The sequence below is a fragment of the Oncorhynchus tshawytscha genome, linkage group LG30 (assembly GCF_018296145.1).
Source record: "Oncorhynchus tshawytscha isolate Ot180627B linkage group LG30, Otsh_v2.0, whole genome shotgun sequence".
In the NCBI taxonomy this organism is placed as follows: Eukaryota; Metazoa; Chordata; class Actinopteri; order Salmoniformes; family Salmonidae; genus Oncorhynchus; species Oncorhynchus tshawytscha.
The window spans coordinates 7,878,923-7,901,580 of NC_056458.1; the positions used below are offsets into that span (position 1 = coordinate 7,878,923).

The 22,658-nt window shown below is 48.8% G+C and overlaps 1 protein-coding gene across 2 annotated transcripts in view; it reads right to left on the minus strand.

Moving 5' to 3' along the window:
- Nucleotides 1–22,658, minus strand: part of LOC112228860 (neuronal migration protein doublecortin) — a 70,152-nt gene that overhangs the window by 38,451 nt on the left and 9,043 nt on the right. For both annotated transcript variants that reach the window (XM_042309256.1, XM_042309255.1), the window contains exons 2-3: nucleotides 21,028–21,451; nucleotides 10,917–11,257 (exon numbers count right to left, since the gene is read on the minus strand). In XM_042309256.1, coding sequence (XP_042165190.1) covers nucleotides 10,917–11,257; nucleotides 21,028–21,388 — 702 coding nt within the window. In that variant the 5' untranslated portion in view covers nucleotides 21,389–21,451. The remainder of the gene's footprint in view (nucleotides 1–10,916; nucleotides 11,258–21,027; nucleotides 21,452–22,658) is intronic.

Below are 22,658 nucleotides of genomic sequence, written 5' to 3' on the forward strand. Positions count from 1 at the left end.
CTGGTCAGATGATACAACATCACCATGAACCTTTCTTCCTTAAGCACCCACCAGCTAACTGTTAAATGAGGAGATCCCTGCCTGTAAAAGCCCATAATCACCCTGTAACAGATCTCCGAATGGCCCATGCTTGGTGCTTACAACGGTGTTGAGGGTAGCAGTCAAACAGAAGGGGCAGCCAGATCTTCAAAGTCCTGGGGGCCAGCTGGTGCCTGATGCTCCCGGAGGCCCCCAGGGTCATACATCACAGCCGTGATGCCACTAATGGGCCCCAAATGCTTCTGTGGTTCCACCGTGCACACACTGCTGCCTCCATGCTATCTCCATGGAGATGGTCAGGCTGGCCATGTGACTCTGACGGATGTGGCTCTGCTGTTATTGGATTTATTCTGCTCATCCGCCCCAGGTTGTGGTCACTTGTTGATGCGGGCTAGATATGGGGGGGTCGGGCTATGCACCGGATGACTGCTGCAATGTCTGCTCAGTCAGGATGCATTATAACGTGAGCCACGCCCCTTGGTCCGCGCATCCATTTCTCTCTCGCTCAAATCCTGTACCAACGGGCTGGGTCACATGGGGGGGGGGTGAGGAGGAGCTCCTGCAGGTAGCGAGGGCAGCATGTACAGAATGTAAAGAGCGCGCTCAGCATATTACGCTGACGCAGCCATTTGCCACGGATAGCGAGTCCATCACTGCGGAGTAAATTGCCATGACAACCGCCTCCTCTAGCATGCCTTGCCAAACAGCCCCTGAACGGAGGAGCATGCAGACAGACTAACCATTGGAATCACCAGAGAAAGGCTGCTTTTGACGTGTTCAACCTGGGAACGTTTCAAACGTGAAGCTAAATCACACAATCGTGTGAATGTCCACTGTGATTCACTGGCCAAACTGGAAGGGTCTCTACTGTGCTAAGACAATAGCAGCATGACCTTGTGCAGGGAACATGAGATTGTATGAGATTGAATTAAGTTCCAATTAGCGTGTGCACTTGAGTGTACAAAACATTAAGAACACCTGCTCTTCCCACGACATAGACTGACCAGGTGAACCCGGGTCAAAGCTACGACGCCTTATTGATGTCACCTGTTAAGTTCACTTCAATCAGTGTAGATGACGGGGAGGAGACAGGTTAGAGAAGGATTTTTAAGCCTTGAGACAATTGAGACGTGGATTGTGTATATGTGCCATTCAGAGGGTGAATGTGCAAGACAAAAGATTTAAGTTCCTTTGAACGGGGTACGGTAGAAGGTGCCAGGCACACCGGTTTGAGTGTGTCAAGAACTGCAACACTGCTGGGTTTTTCACGCTCAACAGTTTCCTGTGTGTATCAAGAATGGTCCACCGCACAAAAGGACATCCAGACAACTTGACACAACTTTGGGAAGCATTGGTGTCAACATGGGCCAGCATCCTTTTGGAACGCTTTTGACACCTTGTAAAGTCCAGGCCCCGACAAATTGAGGCTGTTCTGAGGGCAAAAGGGGGTGCAGCTCAATATTAGGAAGGTGTTCTTAATGTTTTGTACACTCAGTGCCTATTTGTAGGAAATTAGTTGAAAAGACTTATGGCCATGCTCAGCAGCTCAGAACCTTGATGCAATAACGAGCACTGTACAGTGAGCGGGCTGCGATGCAGCGTACTCATTGTGTCCTTGAATGATTATGTGATTCAAAGAAAGACTGAAACGACTGATGTGAAAGCCACAAAGAATCGTATCGACAATTTGCCGGAACCCGCTGTTATAGGCCAAAGGCAAGCAAAAAAAAATGAAATCACCTGTTCTGGGAGAGCCATCTAGTTAAAGGACAGTGCCAGTCAGTGAGTCACTCTACCATGAACACAGCTATTAGGTGGAAATAGGGACAAAATGGCTGCCAGAGAATGAAGTCTCTCCTCCCTGATGTACCCTGTAGAGATGCTGAGGGCGAATGAAGGAATAATTATCCCCTGCAGTGAATATAAAACAGATCCCAATTTGCTGTCTTTTAAACTGGAGAATGCATCCTGTTCCCAATCACCCCGCCCCCCGCTCTCCATGGGTCTGAATGCGCAGGAGAAAATGTGGGCGATTTGCTCACTGACAGCGAAGGGGGGGGGGGTGCGGCTTGAGGGGCTAGCTTCACACAGACAGTGGTGAAGTCTGCATTCAAGGACACATAGCCATATCATAACATGAAATGAGCTGGTTCTCCACCTCTCTCGCTCTCTCTCTCTCTCTCTCTCTCTCTCTCTCTCTCTCTCACACACACACACACACACACACACACACACTCACACACACACACACACTGTCAAATGCTTATGCAATGCACACACACGTACCCAGACAGTGTACAATGAACAATGAACATACAGTACATACATGACAGCTGATATTGAAACACACACACACACACACACACCACAGGATGTGGTGACTGACAGACCAGGCCACACCAGCTGGGCTCTCTTTGTGCCTCGGATGTGGTCTCCTAGCAACCAGTCACACCAGCTGTCGGTGAGGAATGGGAAGAGGAGGAACGGTGCAGGATCAGGGAGGGGCTGGCACTGCATGAAGACTCCCCCTACCATACCACCAGCAGCACATCGCTCCTGCCTCGCCTGCAGTCTGCAGCTAGCCTAGCCAGCACTCCTCACCTGCTTCAGCACACAAAGAGCCCTAATACTACACATCTCATTAGTGTTTCATTACTCCAGAACAGGAAGTGAACCCTGTGTCTGTGCATTTACAATGAACCTCAGGCCTGGAGACACATTCTGAGACAGAGACACTTTGATTAGGTTGGTGACGTGAACACGTGGTTGGAGTGTGTGTGTGTGTGTGTGAGTGTGTGTATGTTTATGTGCTCCACAATACAGTATCTGAGAGCCATGTGGGTTCAAGAGCGTGCCGGATAATACCCAGATCCAAAGCAAATATGTGGGTTTGACTGAGGTAAAAACAAACCACATATGAAATGTACAATCATATCACATCAAACTGCGTTGTACACATGCCACACGCCAGCATTCAAATCAGTAGGGAATGCATTCTGATCAAAAATGTATAGCGTGCAACAGCTAACAGTTCCTGGAGAGAGAAAGAGAGAGAGAGAGAGAAAGAGAGAGAGAGAAACCAACAGAGAGGGTCTAGTGCCTTCCAAGCAGATGATGAACTTTTGACACCGTCTCTCGTTTAGGAAAAACATCCCTGATTTTGCATGAACGCTCTCGCCGAGGTTTGGCAGAACAGATGTGAGGCATATTATTGCTGTACTTCTCGTGCAGGTTTTGTGAGTGGTTTTAGAGGGCCTGGTGTGAGATAGCTTCAGGGTAGGTCAGTGTAATATGCTGATCAGACTCCGTAATGCGAGACTGTTTATGCCTGTTACATGCACACATGCACAAACATATAGTACGCCCAGCATGTTGCCATTCATATCCCTGTGTCAACAGCAACCTTATACCCCTAAAAATACCTAGAGTATAATATGTCCAGCCGTCACAACACTGCCTAGAACAAGTGGATCATTTCATTTGATTTCAATCACTTTTGTTGGAGCTTAGAACCTATTTTTTACATCTTCTGAGGTTTTTTGTGTTGTGCCCGCCATCGGTTGAGACACAGCATGCTCTTGAATACAGGGTGGGTGTCGTGTTTTGGCTGATAAATGTACTAAAATGGGAATACAATTGACAACAAGAAAAGCAGGGGAAACCTGACTTGTCCTCAAAGGCAGAGAAAGAGGGTTATTTCCTAGGTTAGCCTGCTGACTGTGTGATGACTGATACAAACAGACACCAGGGATTAGCAGTCCGTTCAGCCACATCAAAAAGGTGGGCCTGAGGAACAGCTGTAGACAATCAGCCTGGCTGGGCCTGGGCTGGGTCTATAGCGCTAAAGCCTAATATAGCCAGGCCTCTAGCAGCACTGGGCGGCCATGGGACAGCCAGGAGAAGAGAAGAGGACAATCTAACGAATAGTGTCAGATGGAATATGACGGGCATAATTGTCTTTTGCTTCCAGCAACAATGTGAAATCAAACGATGCCGTCTTCTTCAAATCAAATGACGCTCTACCACTGCCAACACACTTTCGGGCGTGGGTTTAATGAAATCATGTCTCTATATGTCAGCTCAGCAGGGTTGTTTGTAACTCCCGACGTGTCCTCTGTGTGTCTCTGGGACAGAGCTGGTCAGACCAGGGCTGTGGTTTGCTGCTGAGGTAGAGACACTTTAACCTCTCAGAGGATCCCCTCTCACACTGTCATTACCTCCATATCTTTACGGCTGCTAATTGCTGCACTTCCGAGTGGCTTTCTGGCAGTGTATACAGATGAAAGTGGATATTGGCTATTCAAATATGGATCTGTCTTATGGTGCATTACAACCACTCCTAACAGGCAATGTCCTACTCACGTTTGGGATGTAGAGCTCTATCCTACGATGAAACGGGAGAGTCTATTCACATATTGATTAACATGAACTATATGGGTGTCCACTCCACAGCAGGTCTTTGTAGACCAGAGCAGGCCAGGGAGCCAACGTAGTAAAGGAGATCTCCTGCCTCCCTCTGTCTGCCTTACTTTCTGACTGGGTGATCGATGGGTCGCTGTGGGAGTTTGTGATGTCTCTGACGTTAGTCCAGCTTTCTGGCCTACTGAAGGAGCTGCACTCTTTGGTCTCAGCCCTCTGCACCTGATGATGTTTCCCACCTTAGCCTTCTGGTGGGCTGCTTGGTCAGGTCAGGGACGTGTGTGTGTGTGTGTGTGTGTGTGTGTGTGTGTGTCTCCACAGGCAGATGAGAGTTGGACCCTGTCAGTGAGTCGCCCATGATCCATGGAACTCAACGTCACGTCCTGGTGCTGCTGTAGAGCGGTTGGTTTCTCCACTCAGCTTCTACACCACCACCCAAAATGGGATGATCAACCTCTGCACAAACGCAATAGAGCTCGGTCCAGTTAAAACCTGACTGTGGTAATATGAGACGTCTTTGGGGTGACATAGCGTGACTTCATTCTCCCAAGTCAACAGTACGCTAGACTTGGGTGATACACTGCACCGCTTATACCGTTTAAAAGGGGTGTTTCGAAAATACAGAGAGTATGATCTTCAACCACGTTTTTTGGGGGTTGGGGGCCTCGCAGGGGCTGCAAGGGTGTGTGCTACCCCGCTGCGTATAACAAAGTTAAGTATAACTAACAGAAATCTAAAAATGTGTCGAATAAATGACATCCAGCTCAGGGCTCCAGCTATGCATTTGGTTTGCTAACTTGCTAGCTAAGTGGCTAGATGTCAAGACCAAGCTTCTTGGTTAAAGCAGAGACATTCAACCCCCTCCTGGATCAAGGTCCTTGTTGCCTAAATTGTTTAGTGCGTCCCCTAATGTATTTATTTATACTTTAAATAGCACCCCTTGTGTGCACATTCGGTAATACCGTAAACCCCGGTATGGTACAGAAATGGTATGACGATATGACAATCTGGATATGTCGTGGAGGGGGGGGATACTATCACAAATACTCCTGCTCCATCCCTCCGGCGAGCGACATCGCCGGTCTACTAACCACCGGTCCTGGCAACTATAATTACGCACACCTGGTCATCATTTACTCCGTGATTACTCCCTCGTTATTTAGCCCTCAGTTGACATCAGTCATTAGGTAGTATTCTTCTCCCCCACATTCTGTACGCTTCTCATGTATGTTCATCGGTATCGTTTCTTTACTAAACTCACCTTCTGCACCTGCTTCCTGACTCCCAGAGTACATGTTGCAGGATACCGCCCCAACCTTACAGTACACAGTAGCAATAGCATTGCTTTAGGGCTACAGGCAACAAACAAATGAGCTTTTGTTGTATCTATTTTAAAACACTGTTTGCTACCCACAGAACGTATCAGCATTTCTAGGGAAACATTGCATGATTATTTCCATATGTATTGCAGTGGTTGCTTCTGTTTCCTTTGATGCTGAATGAAGATAATCGTCGCTGTGGTTGGGGTGAATGAGGGCTTTGTCCTGACCACAGTGGCCTGCTATGTTGTGGCCTTGCTTTAATCCTTCTCTTACTCCAGTTCGCATGTTCCCTAGAGCCTCAATAGAGAATACACTCTTAGAAAAAGGGTTTCAAAAGGGTTCTTCGGCTCTCCTTTTTAGGTTCCAGGTTAAAACTCTTTTGGGTTCCATGTAGAACCCTCTGTGGAAAGGGTTTTACATGGAACCCAAAAGGACTCTACCTGGGTTTTCCTATGGGGCCAGCCGAATAACCCTTTTAGGTTCTAGATTTTCTATGAGTATACGTCTGGGACTACATTATAGGTCTCTGTCAGAATGTCTCTCAATATCGACAGTGACAGAACTAAACACAAGAGACTTCTTAGGTATGTTTTTCATTCAAAGTTCATTTTAGATGTTTGTATAATGACTTGGCGGTAGTAGTGCTGAATGTGACCTTAGTCTGACATCTGTTGACATACTGGAGGTCACCTCCCTCTGGAAGCAGCAGAGGATCACACCATCTTCCAGACGAACAGGGTCATCTACTCCACCAACATCACGACCAGCTGGCGCAACTGGGTACGGCCATGGAGGAGGTCCGTGCCACAGTCATTTCCCTGCTGACCGGGCGGGCGTTGGCAGTGGGCTAAAGCCATCTGGGAGAGAGGAGAGGAGGAGCTGGGTTCCAATGAGAGGTTCATGGCTCTGTTCAGGGCGGTCTTCGACCATCCTCCAGAAGGCAGAGAGGGAGGTGAGCGACTTCTCCAACTTCAGCAGGGTGCCCAGACCGCTGCGGAGTGCACCCTCACCTTTCGGACTGTGGCAGCCTCCAGCGGATGGAATGAGCCGGCGCTCCGCACTCTATTCCGGAGAGAACTGCACGAGGAGGTCCAGACAGAGTTGGCGTGTCGGGATGACAACCTATTCTTGGACGCACTCATCACGATGGCCATTTGTCTGGATAACCTTCTTTGGGAGCGCCAGTGCCCACCTCGCCACTCACCTCCCTCCTTTGGCTGTCCTGAGGCAGAGCCTGAACCCATGGAGGTGGGGCCACACACCTCTCAGCGGCAAAGCGGCGTCGCTGGAGACAGCTGGGGCTCCCTATTGTGGCCAGGAGGGGCACCAGCTTCTGCGGTGTCCGGTTCGTCCTAACCCGTGGTCCACTAGAGCAGAGGGGCGGCCCCGTGAGTATTCCATCATCATCGTTTCCCACCAAACCCTTTCTGGTTCCCATTTCACTGGCAGGCTGTCCCTCAGGTGTTGTCTCTACAGCTCTAGTGGACTTCGGTGCCGCAGGGAATTTAATCGACCAGACCCTCGCTCACCTCTCCTTTTCCTGTCCAAGCCCTGGATAAGTGACCATTGGGTTCCGGCACAATAACATACATCTCAGCACCACTCATCCTCACCGTGGGACCCGTGCACCAGGAAAGCCTTCCCTTCCTTATCATCGCTGCACCTGTACACAAAGTCATCCTCTGCCTCCCATGGATTCATCTTCATAACCCCACCATCTCCTGCTCGAGGATGAGAATGACCACCTGGGGACCAGGATGCCGGAGGACCTGCTTCTTGTACCCTGCGGTTCCACGTCGGTGGAGGGTCCTGTGAGTGTACTTCAGCCCATCAATCTGTCATCTCGTATCGTTGGCCCCGTGTTTTGAGACGTAGATGTGGACATCCGCCAGGTTCTGGAGAGGGAACCCGCTCCTGCTACCTGCCCTCCAGAACGCATCTACAAGCCCATGGGGGTGAGAGATCGGCTGTTGACCTGGGCACACACATTCCTCACCGCTGGACACCCAGGTATCACCCGCACCATCCAATCCCTCTCCGATAAATACTGGTGGCCCACCTTGGCGCAGGCCGTTGCCCACAATATCAACTCATGTTTCGTATGTTCCCAATAAAAATCTCCCCTACACGCTCCAGCAGGGAAACTACTTCCCCTTCCCGTGCCTCAGCGGTCTTGGTCATATCTGTCCATAGACTTTGTAACTGATCTCCCCCTTTCTGATGGTTTTACCACTATTATGATTGTTGACAGATTCTCTAAATCCTGCCGTTTTATCCCTCTCTCTGGTCTACCTACCGCTCTCCAGGTCGCTGAGGCACTATTCCAGCAGGTCTTCCGGCACGATGGCCTTCCAGAGGACATCGTTTCCGATCGTGGTCCCCAATTCACGTTGCAGGTCTGGAAAGCCTTCATGGAGAAACCAGGGGCCACGGTCAGTCTCACATCCGGGTACCAGCCTCAGTCCAATGAGCAGGTGGAGAGGACCAACCAGAAGCTGGGGAGGTTCCTAAGGAATCACTGCCAGGACCGGCAGGGGGAGTGGGCCGTGTTTCTTCCCTGCGCGGAATATGCCCAGAACTCACTTTGTCACTCCTCCACCGGTCTGACTCCCTTCCAGTGCGTCCTGGGATATCAGCAGGCCCTGGCTCCGTAGACTCCAAGCCAGACCGAAGCCCCTGCAGTGGTTGAGTGGTTTCAGCACGCTGTCCGTCGTCAAAAGGATCAGGCGGACCACCACAGCAGTGAGGCTCCATCCTCCATTCCATCCTGGTGATTGTGTCTGGCTCTACACCAGGAACCTGTTTGTGGGGCCCTTTAAGGTCCTCTGAAGGTTCAATGAGGTTACCTATCGCCTAAAACTCCACACCAACTACTGGAACTCACCCTCCTTTCATGTTTCCCTCTTCAGACCGGTGGTTCCTGGTCCCCTGGCTGATGCCTTCCCCCTCGAATCACCTCCTATGCTGTTAGGTCCCTCCCCGACTCCCGACATTGTGGGGGTTGGCTCCAGTACCTGGTGGACTGGGAGGGGCACGGTCCTGAGGAGCGCTCTTGTGTCCCGGTGGCAGACATCCTGGACCCAAACATCATCCGGGATTTCCATCTCTGCTGTCCGTACCGGCCTGCTCCTCGCCCTCGGGGCTGTCCTCCTTGCCGACGTCGTCCTGCGCCTTGACTCGCACTTCGGGGGGTACTGTCATGCCTACTCCTACTCCCTCCCTCCGGTGATCGACGTCGGCGGTCCACTAACCATCGGTCCTGGCAACAATTATTACACATTCTGTTCCCCATCATTACGCACACCTGGTCATTATTTACTCCGTGATTACTCCTCCTTTATTTAGCCCTCAGTTGACATCAGTCCTTAGGTAGTATTGTTTTCCCCCACATTCTGTACACTTCTCATGTTTGTTCATCGGTATCGTTTCTTTATTAAACCCTTCTGCACCGGCTTCCTGACTCCTAGCGTTTCGTTACAAACCTTACAGTACACAGTAGCAATATTATTGCTTCAGGGATACAGGCAACAAAAAAATCTGCTTTTGTTGTGTCTATTTTGAAACACTGTTTGCTACCCACAGACCTCATCACTATTTCTAGGGAAACATTTGCATGATTATTTCCATATGTATTGGAAGTCAGTTAAGAACATATTTGAAATTACAATGACAGCCTACCCCATCCAAACTAGACAATGCTGGGTCAATTGTGCGCCGCCCTATGGGACTCCCAATGACCGCCGGTTGTGATACAGCCTGGAATTGAACCAGGGTCTGTAGTGACACCTCTAGCACTGAGATGCAGTGCCTTAGACCGCTGCGCCACTCAGGAACCCAGGTCTCGCAGTGGTTGCTTCTGTTTCCTTTGATGCTGAATGAAGATAATAGTCTCTGTGGTTGGGGTGAATGAGGGCTTTGTCCTGACCACAGTGGCCTGCTATGTTGTGGCCTTTTTTAAATCCTTCTCTTACTCCAGTTCGCATGTTCCCTAGAGCCTCAATAGAGAATACACTCTTAGAAAAAGGGTTCCAAAAGGGTTCTTCGGCTGTCCCTTTTTGGGTAATGTTTGGTAGATACACAGATCAATGAGATTCCAACCTATTTGCACCCACTCGAAAAGACAGCCAAAAGTTTGTTGAATTACCAATGTGTTACAACTATGTTTTCAACCGTCTTCCAATGGAAAATGAATGTACGATTATTTTCTTTAGTTGTCATCAAAATGTGTTAGTTTCACTGAGCTTTCAAAGCGCACCAAAAGGTCAAATGGGAATACAATGTCATATATTTTGTTTACTCACAAAACAACTTCATGTGTTATCACTGTACTTCATCTAATAGAAGAACCAAATGACCTGGATTGCATTTGAGATTACATTGATAAGCACATGTGCAAGTGATCAATGCAGTTTTAGAATCCGCACAGATTGTTACAGCAATTGTGAAGATCTCCACAGACCTGTGACGACGCATGCACGCTATGTTGAACATGCATGCTTTACATGATCATATACTAATCGTGAACGTCGTTTTATCATGTGTTGTGTGTGTAACCAAAGTATGGCGAGTAGGTCTACTGTGTAGCCTAGGAATAATATGTTTATGTTCGTACTTTTTTAAAAACCATTTATTTAAGAGGATCACGACAGGAATACGTTTTCACACCTTTTTTGTGTGTCATCCTTGATGATTGTAAATGCATGTGTGGTTGTATTGTGTTTCAAATGGTAAAATAAATTATTCTATCTATTCTATCTATCTATAACATCCACACTTTCTATAATTATATAAGAAGACATTTATTATTAAAGTAACCCGAAAATGTGGCCATGGACGAGATAGCTGGAGATGGAATCAACTCTCCAGTAGGAGGTGCTGCCCAGACTATTGCTTTTTTCTTATCGTGGATATTATGTTGAAGATCCGATGTTGTTTCAAAGGTACAAATTCAACATGTTTCATACAAGGTTTGTCTAAGTTGAAAATTGGTTACCGTGATGACATTATTCTGTGGTTGAAATGTTATCCTGAAAACAACAGATTCCACATCACAATATGCTGAAACAACGGTGATATAACCAGTTTGTGCCCAGTGGGCTGAGTGATTGAGGTGAGGTGTGCAAAAGCGTGACTGACCTGCTTTCCGTCCAGTGTGTAGATCCTCTTGACCACGCCACTCTCCAGCTTGATGGCCTCTGTGATGTCGGTGAGCACCTGTTCGAAGGAGTGCGCGGTCTTCTTGTTGAGCAGCACGCGGACGGCCTTCCTCGGCTTCACGCCACTCCGCATCACCGTCACCAGCTTGGGCCGAACAAACTCCTTGCCCTCCCGGGCTTCGCTGGCCTGCTTACTGGCTAGGCTCTGCAGGTTCTTCTGGCTGGCCGAGGCCTTCACGTTCACAGACCAGTTGGGGTTGACGTTCTTCGTGTAGTCGACCTTCTTGTAGATGTTCTCGGACGCACAGACGTAGCTCTCTCCTGAGGAGAGGACAGAGAGAAGCATAAAACACTGAAGTATTCGCCTTGTTTGACATCTCAAAACGTCAGTAGGTCCCCATTGGTTTCCAACTCCCTGAGGAAAGATTGGCTTCAATGTGAGACATCAGTACTATTGGGAAAAGGTGGGCTGTTATGACCTCAGCTCAGATATCACATAACGGCAGATCATATTCATGACTTTTGTATTTGGAGAAAATACCGACACATCCTTATGTAAACTACGCATACTATGCTACTATATCTTATACTAAAGGTATGGATACAACATAAACTTGTGAAGAGGATGGAAAAAACAGCCTCATACTCAAATAGGGCAATCTAGCTCGACTGAATCTGATAGTGTGTCGACAAACTAGCAGTTATTTTCCCATACATGTATAAATGGGCCAGTGACCTGTGCTTCCTCCCTGTCAATAATTGCTAGAGCATCTCCATTAACCTAATCCAAAGTGTGCTAACCCATGCACTGAACTCTTGCCCAATCATCAAACAGCAGGAGGAGACTGCTCCGTCAGAGATATGCCAGCCAGTGATGGAATATAACGATCCAGAACACGGAGCAATCAAACTAAAGGACCCGGATGTGCTCTTTCCCTCCCTCTTTTTTATCTCTCCCTCTCTCTCTCTCACATACATACAATACTGCAATGCCATACCACTTCATGAGTACTCCTTCACCCTAGTGTAACACAGCGATGTGAAGAGGGTTTTATTATACCTGAAGCTAAAGTGCTGGGTGTCTTCATCCTGTCCCTCTTTTAAACACAATAAGTCCATACTCATATTCTGGACTTCCTACTACACCACTCACACCCATCTACCTGCACTCTAGGGACACCTACACCAGTGGCATTCAAACTTTTCTGCGGGGACCGCATTTTTTTCTGCCAGAATTTGTGGGTACCCCATTTTTTCCCCCAATCATTTCTCGCAACCCCATCCTTTCCTGCGGTGGTCGTCATGAGAGCCAGTTTCATCATAGCGCTTGATGGTTTTTGACTGGTACTGTATATATATATATACACATCTTTTTAAAATATATCTTCCTTTAACCCTACCACCCTTCCCCTAATTGGAGTAAACTAATGAACAACAACACTTAGGCTTCTACTTCCAGCTTATTCATACTATGTACATTTTACAGACACAGTATATTTTACATGAGTTATATTTTCTTTGTTTTCCTGTCCTGTCCTATTACAATTAAGTACCTTAGTAACCACGTTTCCATCCACATTTTTTATGCGAGTAAAGTCATACCGTATTAAAAAAAAATCACTACGACTCGGGAAACCATGCAGTTTGAATTAAGATACAGACTAAATAAATGATGGTGAACTCCACAGGGTGGTGAAAGTGCAAGGTGATGAGCTTGATGCTCCTTTCCAATAAATGTCGAGGGTCTTATTCAAGTGACATGATGATCGATGCATGACTGACCGTTCGGACAAATGAAAATATTCTCATTATGTAGACTAGCCTACCGCAGAGCCTACCTGCACTGCATCTGTGAGCTGTTGGCTAGAGAGCACGTGTCAAGACCAGATTAGACACATTTTCTATTTAACACAACAGTTTTAGTGACACAACTATCGGTAGAGTTGAAAATGCGATGGAAACAAATTGAACGTTCAATTTTTATTCGGTACATGAAAACTCAAGCGAAAAAGTACATTTTGTGTGCACTATGATTTTTATTTGCAATGTCAGTTTGGTGGAAACACACCAATTGTGGGACAATGCGGATATTTTCTTTATGCAAATTTTGGACTATTCATATTGGAAATCTGTCGCCAATTGGATGAAAACCTAGCTTACTGTGATTATTTTTAGTGAAAATTGTCAAAAAGGGGGAATACATTTGATTCTTAGCAGTGAAATTTCTCAAGCAAGAATTTTGCTAGGACTGTCTGGGAGTGGTCTGACTGGGGAAGGGTGAACTGAAAACTACTGTAGTGGTTATTGGCAGAGGTTTGGAACTCTCTTTCTGGAGTTTTGGCCTGCCTTGTGACATCACCAAGCGATCAATTAGTTAATAATTGATGATGTCACAAGGCAGGCTAAAACTCAATAATTGGTCGCCTGGTGATGTCACAAGGCAGGCTAAAATTCAATAATTGGTCGCCTGGTGATGTCACAAAGCAGGCCAAAACTCCATAATTGTTCGCCTGGTGATGTCACAAGGCAGGCCAAAACTCCATCCCACCAAAACAGGCTGAAAAATCAGGCAGCTTTTTCAAACAGCTCTTACACTAAAAGGGGATTATCATACTTTTCACAATTTCACAGTATTATATATTATTTCAAGTGTGGAAATATATATAAAACAAAGGAAAATCAATTGTTTTAATGCACTAGGCCTTTAACATCAGCTGATGGAATTATCATAGATCCTAGAAGTAGTAATGATCTCCCATTTGTCCCTAGTTTTATGAACAGTGTTCATGAAGACCTGTGGATCAACTGTGACCCGTAGGTAGTGTTCTGTAGGAGGAGAGTGTAATGGGACCTGTCACTGTGGCTCAGCGGTTTGGTTACTCCAGGCCAGCTACAGTAAAGTCTTCTCTATAGACCAGTGGTTCACAACCAGGGGCACTTGAGAAGACTCATGAGACCATAGTCCTTCTGCTAAAATGCACATGGAGGGGGGTAAATCAGGGGTATTCCTGGGGAGCCACCGCTTTAGACCACTGACAGGATAACGCCTGCAGTACAGAGACTCGGGGATAAACATTTTATATACATAGAGACTAGGTAAATAAAAGGGACTGAAAATGAGGTATTACTATTCACATGACCCTGAGGTGCTGAGGAGAGTGTAATGTTTACAGGTAGGGGAGAGGAGAAGCAGGACAGTCAGTGGATAAACTGATGATCCCTGTCCCTGAGAGAGGAAGCGATGCAGAGAAAAGACAGATGGAATCTGCAAACAGGAGCAACAGCTGGGAGACAAACCTCATCAGTAATGTGAGGCTGATGATGAGAGATAGCTAGGGGACAGAGCAGCAATGATACACCAGAGGACAGGGCAAACAGCAGAGCAGTGTTACCAGGGGATCCGACGACGGGTAGAAACTATATAAAAATACAAATAAGATTTAAATCTTTTTTTTTACAGATGTAGAGCCAGTTTTCTACAGTAGGAAAATAATCCTGCAGCAACAGGAAATGTGAATTATTATGTGGATTATAATTAATGGATTTTTTTGTAGGGGTTGATACATTTTTTGTTAAAGGCAAATCAAGTCCGACATTGTAAAGTGGAAATGTCAAACTTTAGAAGCCTTTTTAAACCTTGAATACACTACGAGTTTGCATTTCCTGCTGTGTGGGACAATCCCCAGCAACAAAAGAGTGATCAAATGAACAACCCACATCTGTAAGGACATTTGAAATAGAGTCACATCACAGTGTACTGCCTGCAACCACTCAAACAAAGTAACGCTGCGACGAGGACTTTTTCCCTCAGTCTCCTGGGGGCCACATGCATACAACGCGGTCTGCATACTCTGACGTCTCACATAAGTGCACACCTTAAATCAGGACACAGACCGTTTAGGCCTAGGGCCCCTAGACTTAGCGAGTGTAGCAATACCAGTAGGTTAGCTAGCTGGTTTTGTAACACAGGTAATGTACATAACTCTCTCCAAATACTGAAATATGACAAAAAAACGAAGCTTTTCGTCACTTAGAAAATCAGTGGGGCTTCTGCTTCCACAGAGTCGGCCCACATCTTTCCCAGATCTGCCTGTGTGGGTGGGTGTATGTGCACAGGCATCTCCATTCTCCATGGTTGACAGGGCTACTCGTTATACTCACGGCATTTCTCCCAGACAGCACACGGTGAAGGCAAAGCCAGTGCTGTCACTGAGACATGATCATGTATAGCCTACTGTATGGCAGGCACATCCCTGGAGAACTCATAAAGGATTGTTAAGATGTTCCCCTCCCGAAAAGAAGGGGACTTTGGCTAAGCACGTGAATGAGTTGAGTCTAAAATGAACGCCGTCTAGCCGGAATACTAATCTGAATTTCTGCTAGACGTCTGTGTCTTCTTCCCACCTGCGCTGCTAAAAAAAAATCATGACACGCGTCATGAGATCCAACGTACTCTTAAGTATATTTATGCAGATGTTTTTTCCAATGGAAAGTGAATAAATTAGGCTCGCGCATGTGAGAGAGAACCCCGCGTCTGAAACTGTGGCTGTCCTGCGTAGCGGTGCATCGAGACAGCAGAGACAGCCCTTCAAAGAGCGTTATGACAGCACCTACCTAGAGGGCACTCCTTACGCACAGCGTTCTTCCATCGGATCATACAGATTCAGTAGAAGGACGGAGGACAACTACCTCCTACAATACATTTACATTGGAGTTACTATTATGGCTGAGCAAATCTACACTGTAGGCATACTTGCCCAGCAACAGTGTAAATGGCAGTGCTCGACTCTTCCACCCAGGTAAGCAGGTCCTGATTTCACTTAAGGACAAGAGTCAGCCAGTCCCACTAAGCCTTCTGCCTTGGTGGACTGGCAGCTTGGGCTGAGCTCTTTATGACTCTTTACGGTAGAGTACAGTAAGGACTAGAGGCCTGTAAGGTGGTGTGGCAGCTGGCTCAGGCTAATACTGTATCATGTGTCGTGTAAGCCTTCCTCAGCTGCCGGGGCTGCTTTCCCTACATGCACTGCACTGTGTAAGTGACCTAAATGAGAAAGAGGAGCAGCCAGCCACACCTCCTCCACCCTTTCCCCACCTCTCCGTCTGTTTTTCATAACACCCTCCGTCTTTCTTTTTCGAATCCAAAATTCTCAACGTCAATTCTCCTCCAATCGTTCCTTCATTTCCATTTCCCCAGACAGTCAGACACTCTCTCAGGGAGATCCAGGGGACATCCATCGGCTAAGGGCTCCCTCCCTGTGCCACAGCAGCACCATACAAAGGGCAGTGGGGATAATACAGTGCAGAGGAGTTTCTATTTAACCTTGATTTAACTAGTCAGTTAAAGAACAAATTCGTATTTTCAATGACGGCCTAGGAACAGTGGGTTAACTGCCTTGTTCAGGGGCAGAACGACAGGTTTTGTACCTCGTCAGCTCGGGGATTCGATCCTGCAACTTTTCAACACTCTAACCACTAGGCTACCTGCCGCCCCTTGTTCGTTATCTCCCGAAAGAGGAAGAGAAGCAAGGTGAACTGCCCTCCTCTCGCCACCCCAAGTTCATACATACATACAACTCGCTCTCTTGCAGAAACACACAAACACACACAAGTAAACCATCTCACTCACTCTCCCTGCTGTGACATACCTTGTCTCCTCTGGCCCGCCGGGGCCACCCCACACACACAGTACACAAACACCCCCAAGTCACACCTGGACGCCCCCCCCTCATTCCTAAGCAGCTCAAATGGAAGAGATGATCACCTCATTTTGATCAAATTAAGCCAGGGTTTATGTCTTTGTTTAATTTGCATAATCCAAGCCTCATTTCACCCCACCCGCCAAGCCCCTTTCCTAGAAAAAAAAAACAACCTCTAGGGCTTCCAAGCTTTTTGGAAAATAATTTTGCCAATTCTGTTCCTATTCATTCCAGTCATAAAAGAGACGAGCAGAAAGATTAGAAGACAGAAGGGTTGATGTGTCAGAGAGGAAGAAAGGAGGAAGTGAGGGCATCAAGGGGAGGGGAAGTGAACAGCACAATTAGCCAGGGGTGTTGAGTGTAATTGAAAAACTCTGCCTCCGGGGCAGATGGCGTTCAGGGAGAGACTTAAACAACACTGGCAGAGGACACTGAATTCCCAGGTCACACATGTCGAGAGGACAAGCCATTGCGTAAGATTACAGGGTTCTCCTACTCTGAGGAGTGTGGTCTCAAGGTAAGGAACCCAAAGGTAGAGAAAATCCACTGACAAGGTCGACATAGAACAGAATCATTCACTACTCATTCATTTTTCATGGTCCTACCCTCATTGGTTTATAACTTGTCCTCGCTTTTACTGTATCTTCCTCTGTGGTTGTACTCCAAACATGCAGACTCTCTTTCTTTTCCGCAAATCATCCCTTTTAATGACCGTAGAGCCTTTCCCAGCTGGCAAATGCCCAATCTGGCAGCATAATATCAGCTGAAACGTTTCATAACGCTAAGTAGCAGTAAGATCTATTTCTATTCTATTAATGGGCCACAATATGATCCATTTCCCCTGGAAATCTGTACAGGGAACCAGCTGGGATGGAGGCCTCCTGTTTCCCTCTCCCTGTACAGGGAACCAGCTGGGGAGGGAGGCCTCCTGTTTCCCTCTCCCTGTACAGGGAACCAGCTGGGAGGGGGGGGCCTCCTGTTTCCCTCTCTCTGTACAGGGAGCCAGCTGGGAGGGAGGCCTCCTGTTTCCCTCTCTCTGTACAGGGAACCAGCTGGGGAGGGAGGCCTCCTGTTTCCCTCTCCCTGTACAGGGAACCAGCTGGGGAGGGAGGCCTCCTGTTTCCCTCTCCCTGTACAGGGAACCAGCTGGGAGGGGGGGGCCTCCTGTTTCCCTCTCCCTGTACAGGGAACCAGCTGGGGAGGGAGGCCTCCTGTTTCCCTCTCCCTGTACAGGGAACCAGCTGGTAGGGAGGCCTCCTGTTTCCCTCTCCCTGTACAGGGAACCAGCTGGGAGGGAGGCCTCCTGTTTCCCTCTCCCTGTACAGGGAACCAGCTGGTAGGGAGGCCTCCTGTTTCCCTCTCCCTGTACAGGGAACCAGCTGGGGAGGGAGGCCTCCTGTTTCCCTCTCCCTGTACAGGGAACCAGCTGGTAGGGAGGCCTCCTGTTTCCCTCTCCCTGTACAGGGAACCAGCTGGTAGGGAGGCCTCCTGTTTCCCTCTCCCTGTACAGGGAACCAGCTGGGGAGGGAGGCCTCCTGTTTCCCTCTCCCTGTACAGGGAACCAGCTGGTAGGGAGGCCTCCTGTTTCCCTCTCTCTGTACAGGGAACCAGCTGGGGAGGGAGGCCTCCTGTTTCCCTCTCCCTGTACAGGGAACCAGCTGGGAGGGGGGCCTCCTGTTTCCCTCTCCCTGTACAGAGAACCAGCTGGGGGGGGGGACTCTGCTCCACCTACCTGTCAGTTTCCCCAGACTATGTATCACTTCAATCCCGGCAGAGCCTGTTTCATATACAGTTATAGCCCCCCTTTCAAACAAGGAATAATGTACTCCTGCTGTTGAGGGGATATTAATATGACACAGTACGAGAACCAGCAGCCTTCATGATAACCTGCTTCAGCCACAGGGAGATTGCTGATCTGACTGGAAGACTCCCCTGTGGATAAGTCTGCAGAGTCTGAGACTCAGTGCTCAGATCAAAGGTGGAGGAGTCCCCGTAATGAGGGGAGGAGACGTTACATCACGCCAAGGAAACGGGCAGAGACCCCCGTCTGTCTGCTCCTCAAACAGAATGATGCCTGAGCTCCAGCTTCCAGGGGGATGGGTGGCTCCAACAGGCTGCATTTAGGAACCGTTTTCCAATTCCTGGCTGCCAAGCCCTCTCACTGCTGTAAAGGCTCTAGTCTACACTTCCGTTGGGGAGAATTCCACGTGTACATGCCGCCGAGACGCCATGCATATCAATGACAATTGTGTCCACCCTACTGACAATGAGGATGGTGACGATAAAGGACGAGGGTGATCAGGTTGACAGTAAAATGCATCATTATCCTACTCCATTAGCCTTCAGAGAGACCCGGGGATACAGTAAAATGCATCATTATCCTACTCCATTAGCCTTCAGAGAGACCCGGGGATACAGTAAAATGCATCATTATCCTACTCCATTAGCCTTCAGAGAGACCCGGGGATACAGTAAAATGCATCATTATCCTACTCCATTAGCCTTCAGAGAGACCCGGGATACAGTAAAATGCATCATTATCCTACTCCATTAGCCTTCAGAGAGACCCGGGGATACAGTAAAATGCATCATTATCCTACTCCATTAGCCTTCAGAGAGACCCGGGGATACAGTAAAATGCATCATTATCCTACTCCATTAGCCTTCAGAGAGACCCGGGGATACAGTAAAGCAGTCATAACAGTGGCACATGCTTGAAAACAAAGGTGCTATCTAGAACCTAAAATGGTTCTTCGGCTGTCCGCATAAGAGAACCCTTTGAAGAACCCATTTCACTTCCAGGTCGAACCCTTTTGGTTCCAGGTAGAAGCCTTTTGGGTTCCATGTAGGACCCTTTTCACAGAGGGTTCTACATGGCACAGCCGAAGAACCCATTTTGGAACCCTTTTTTCCCCGAAGAGAGTAGTAAAGTGTTCCGCCAACATAGAAGTATTCTAGCACAACCGCAGCTCCACATGTTAGGAGAGTCCACCTAGCTGATGTTCTGATGCTGTGATAGGTCTGCTCCAGACATACTGGGACCACTGCTCTGTGGCTCCTGGGGCGCTGAGTGAATCCCTGGTATGAATTATTAAGGCTAAACAGCATGACTGTCGTGACTGCTCGGCTGCTCACTAACTACCGGCATTTAGCAGAGTGGCAGAGTCTCTGGAGGACACTGTGTAAACTAGCCTAGCATACTGTCCCCATGGCTCCATCCCACAGTAAACCATCGGATTATCGTATGTAATATATATTGCGATTACAGCCGATTACAGATTACAGCTCGACCGGCCAGACAGTCTCTTAATCTCATAGCAGAAGACGTTTGCGCCTCCCAATCTTTCCAGCGTTGGCACACTCGGCTGGTGATCTCCATCAGACTACTGCTGTGGTGTAACCTTTCACCATCACATTAACAGACCGTAGAATGATAAGGTTCACTCACAGAGGGAAACTAAGCACAAAAAAAGAGGACTATGAGGAGTCTAAACATGTAATAACACTGAAGTATGATGACCCCCCCATTCCCTACCTACCACCCAGCCCCCTGTGAGCTCACCTTCCTCCAGCTCGTCCATGACCCCCCCATTCCCTACCTACCACCCAGCGCCCTGTGAGCTCACCTTCCTCCAGCCCGTCCATGACACCCCCATTCCCTACCTACCACCCAGCGCCCTGTGAGCTCACCTTCCTCCAGCCCGTCCATGACACCCCCATTCCCTACCTACCACCCAGCCCCCTGTGAGCTCACCTTCCTCCAGCCCGTCCATGACCCCCATTCCCTACCTACCACCCAGCCCCCTGTGAGCTCATCTTCCTCCAGCTCGTCCATGACCCCCCATTCCCTACCTACCACCCAGCGCCCTGTGAGCTCACCTTCCTCCAGCCCGTCCATGACACCCCCCATTCCCTACCTACCACCCAGCGCCCTGTGAGCTCACCTTCCTCCAGCCCGTCCATGACACCCCCCATTCCCTACCTACCACCCAGCGCCCTGTGAGCTCACCTTCCTCCAGCCCGTCCATGACACCCCCCATTCCCTACCTACCACCCAGCCCCCTGTGAGCTCACCTTCCTCCAGCCCGTCCATGACCCCCATTCCCTACCTACCACCCAGCCCCCTGTGAGCTCATCTTCCTCCAGCTCGTCCATGACCCCCCCCATTCCCTACCTACCACCCAGCGCCCTGTGAGCTCACCTTCCTCCAGCCCGTCCATGACACCCCCCGTTCCCAACCTACCACCCAGCCCCCTGTGAGCTCACCTTCCTCCAGCCCGTCCATGACCCCCCCCATTCTCTACCTACCACCCAGCCCCCTGTGAGCTCACCTTCCTCCAGCTCGTCCATGACCCCCCCATTGCCTACCTACCACCCAGCCCCCTGTGAGCTCACCTTCCTCCAGTTCGTCCATGGTGGTGATCTTGCGCATTCCGTCGATGGAGAAGATGAAGCGGACCCCCTGGGGAAGGTTGATGTGGTCGGAGAGCGAGCGCGTCAGGTCGGCCAAGAGGGCGTCGAAGGTGCGGAAGCGTTCCACGGCCACGGCGTACACGATGCCCTTGAAGTAGCGGTCTCCGTTGCGGTAGAACCGCACCTTCTTGGCCTTCTTCTCGTTGGTGAGAGCCTGCAGGGTGCGCGTGCGGTAGAAGCTGCAGTGGGCGCTGTGGGTGGGGCTGGGCAGCCCGTTCATGCGCCCGCCCCGCGGGTTACGGGGCTTGTCTCGCTCGTCGAAATGGCCAAAGTCCAGCTCCATGGCAACAGAGGTCCGGGAGGGTCCGTGGTAGACGGGTGCTGAAGGTGGAGAGCTCTGGGGAGTCTAGCATTGAGAGGAATAAAACAACGAAGTTATAAGGACGTTAAATACAGTACACAAAAGGTGAATTGGTAAATATATTTCCATGGATGAACTCATAGACTCTCAATGACGGAATACCAAAGTGGGAAATAAATCCCTGAACATTCCACCATCTAGCCACTGTGAAATTCCCTTGCAGTGGGTATCACTTTCCATCTCTATCCCTCTCATACAATGGTGCACCGTGCACCACGGGCGTGCTGAGGTTCACATGCAGTAAACCCAGCCAGCCTTCCCCCCGTCCCTCCAGAGGGTGTCTGGTTTCTGCAGGATGAAGAGAGGCCGGGCCAGCCCAATCAATTACAGCCCTCACTATCGATTAGCCCACCCCCCTTACAAACACACACAGAGGTGTGTTAACCTCCCGCCCCTCGTGTACGTGTGTGTGTGTGTGCGTGCGCGCGCATGCGTGTGTGTGAAGCAACTGGAGAACGTTCTGCCATGACGGAGCTGCAACAGAGACACAAGCCTCATTTGGGAAGTTTCCGAGTTGAAGAGGGCATCAATATTTCATGTCCAGTGAACAGAATCATTCTGCAGTAATACTCAGTAGCACATGCCCTGACAACCCTTTAGTGACCCTAGAACAAAGGCCATTAACTTCTGAACATACATATCATTATGGACTAAACATTTACATCAGTTGTACACGTCTTATGTAGAGCTAGAGCTGCCAGGCAAGGCTGCCAGTGTGCTGGCCTACATTCAGCCCGGGCCCTTGGGAGATGGGAACGGAAGTGTGGCTAGCAAGAGGATCTTATTAAGAAGCCCCAGTGGATGGGTGATATTTTGGTGAAAAGGTCTCTCATCGGAGTGAGCTGCAGTGCGTGGTCTGACCAGGATGTTTTCACAGGAACCCGAGACAACTTTTCCTCTGGGCTCCAGGAAACGTTCGTAAGTGTGATCCTGGTTTCTGTGCGTTGCCTTACTACGGCCGTCGAAGGAAGTCAAATTTGATTGGTCGCCGACACATATTTAGCGGATGTTTCCGCGGGCGTAGAGCTAAAGCGCTTGTGTTCCTAGCTCCAACAGCGCAGTCGTATCTGTCAGTGACGTAGTATCTAAAAGTGATTCGCAACAATACAGCCACGGTGTCATGCTAATGCTTTGCGCCGTGCTTTTTTTTGGGGGGGGGGATTTTGCAAGTGTCGCATATCTTACAAGAAAT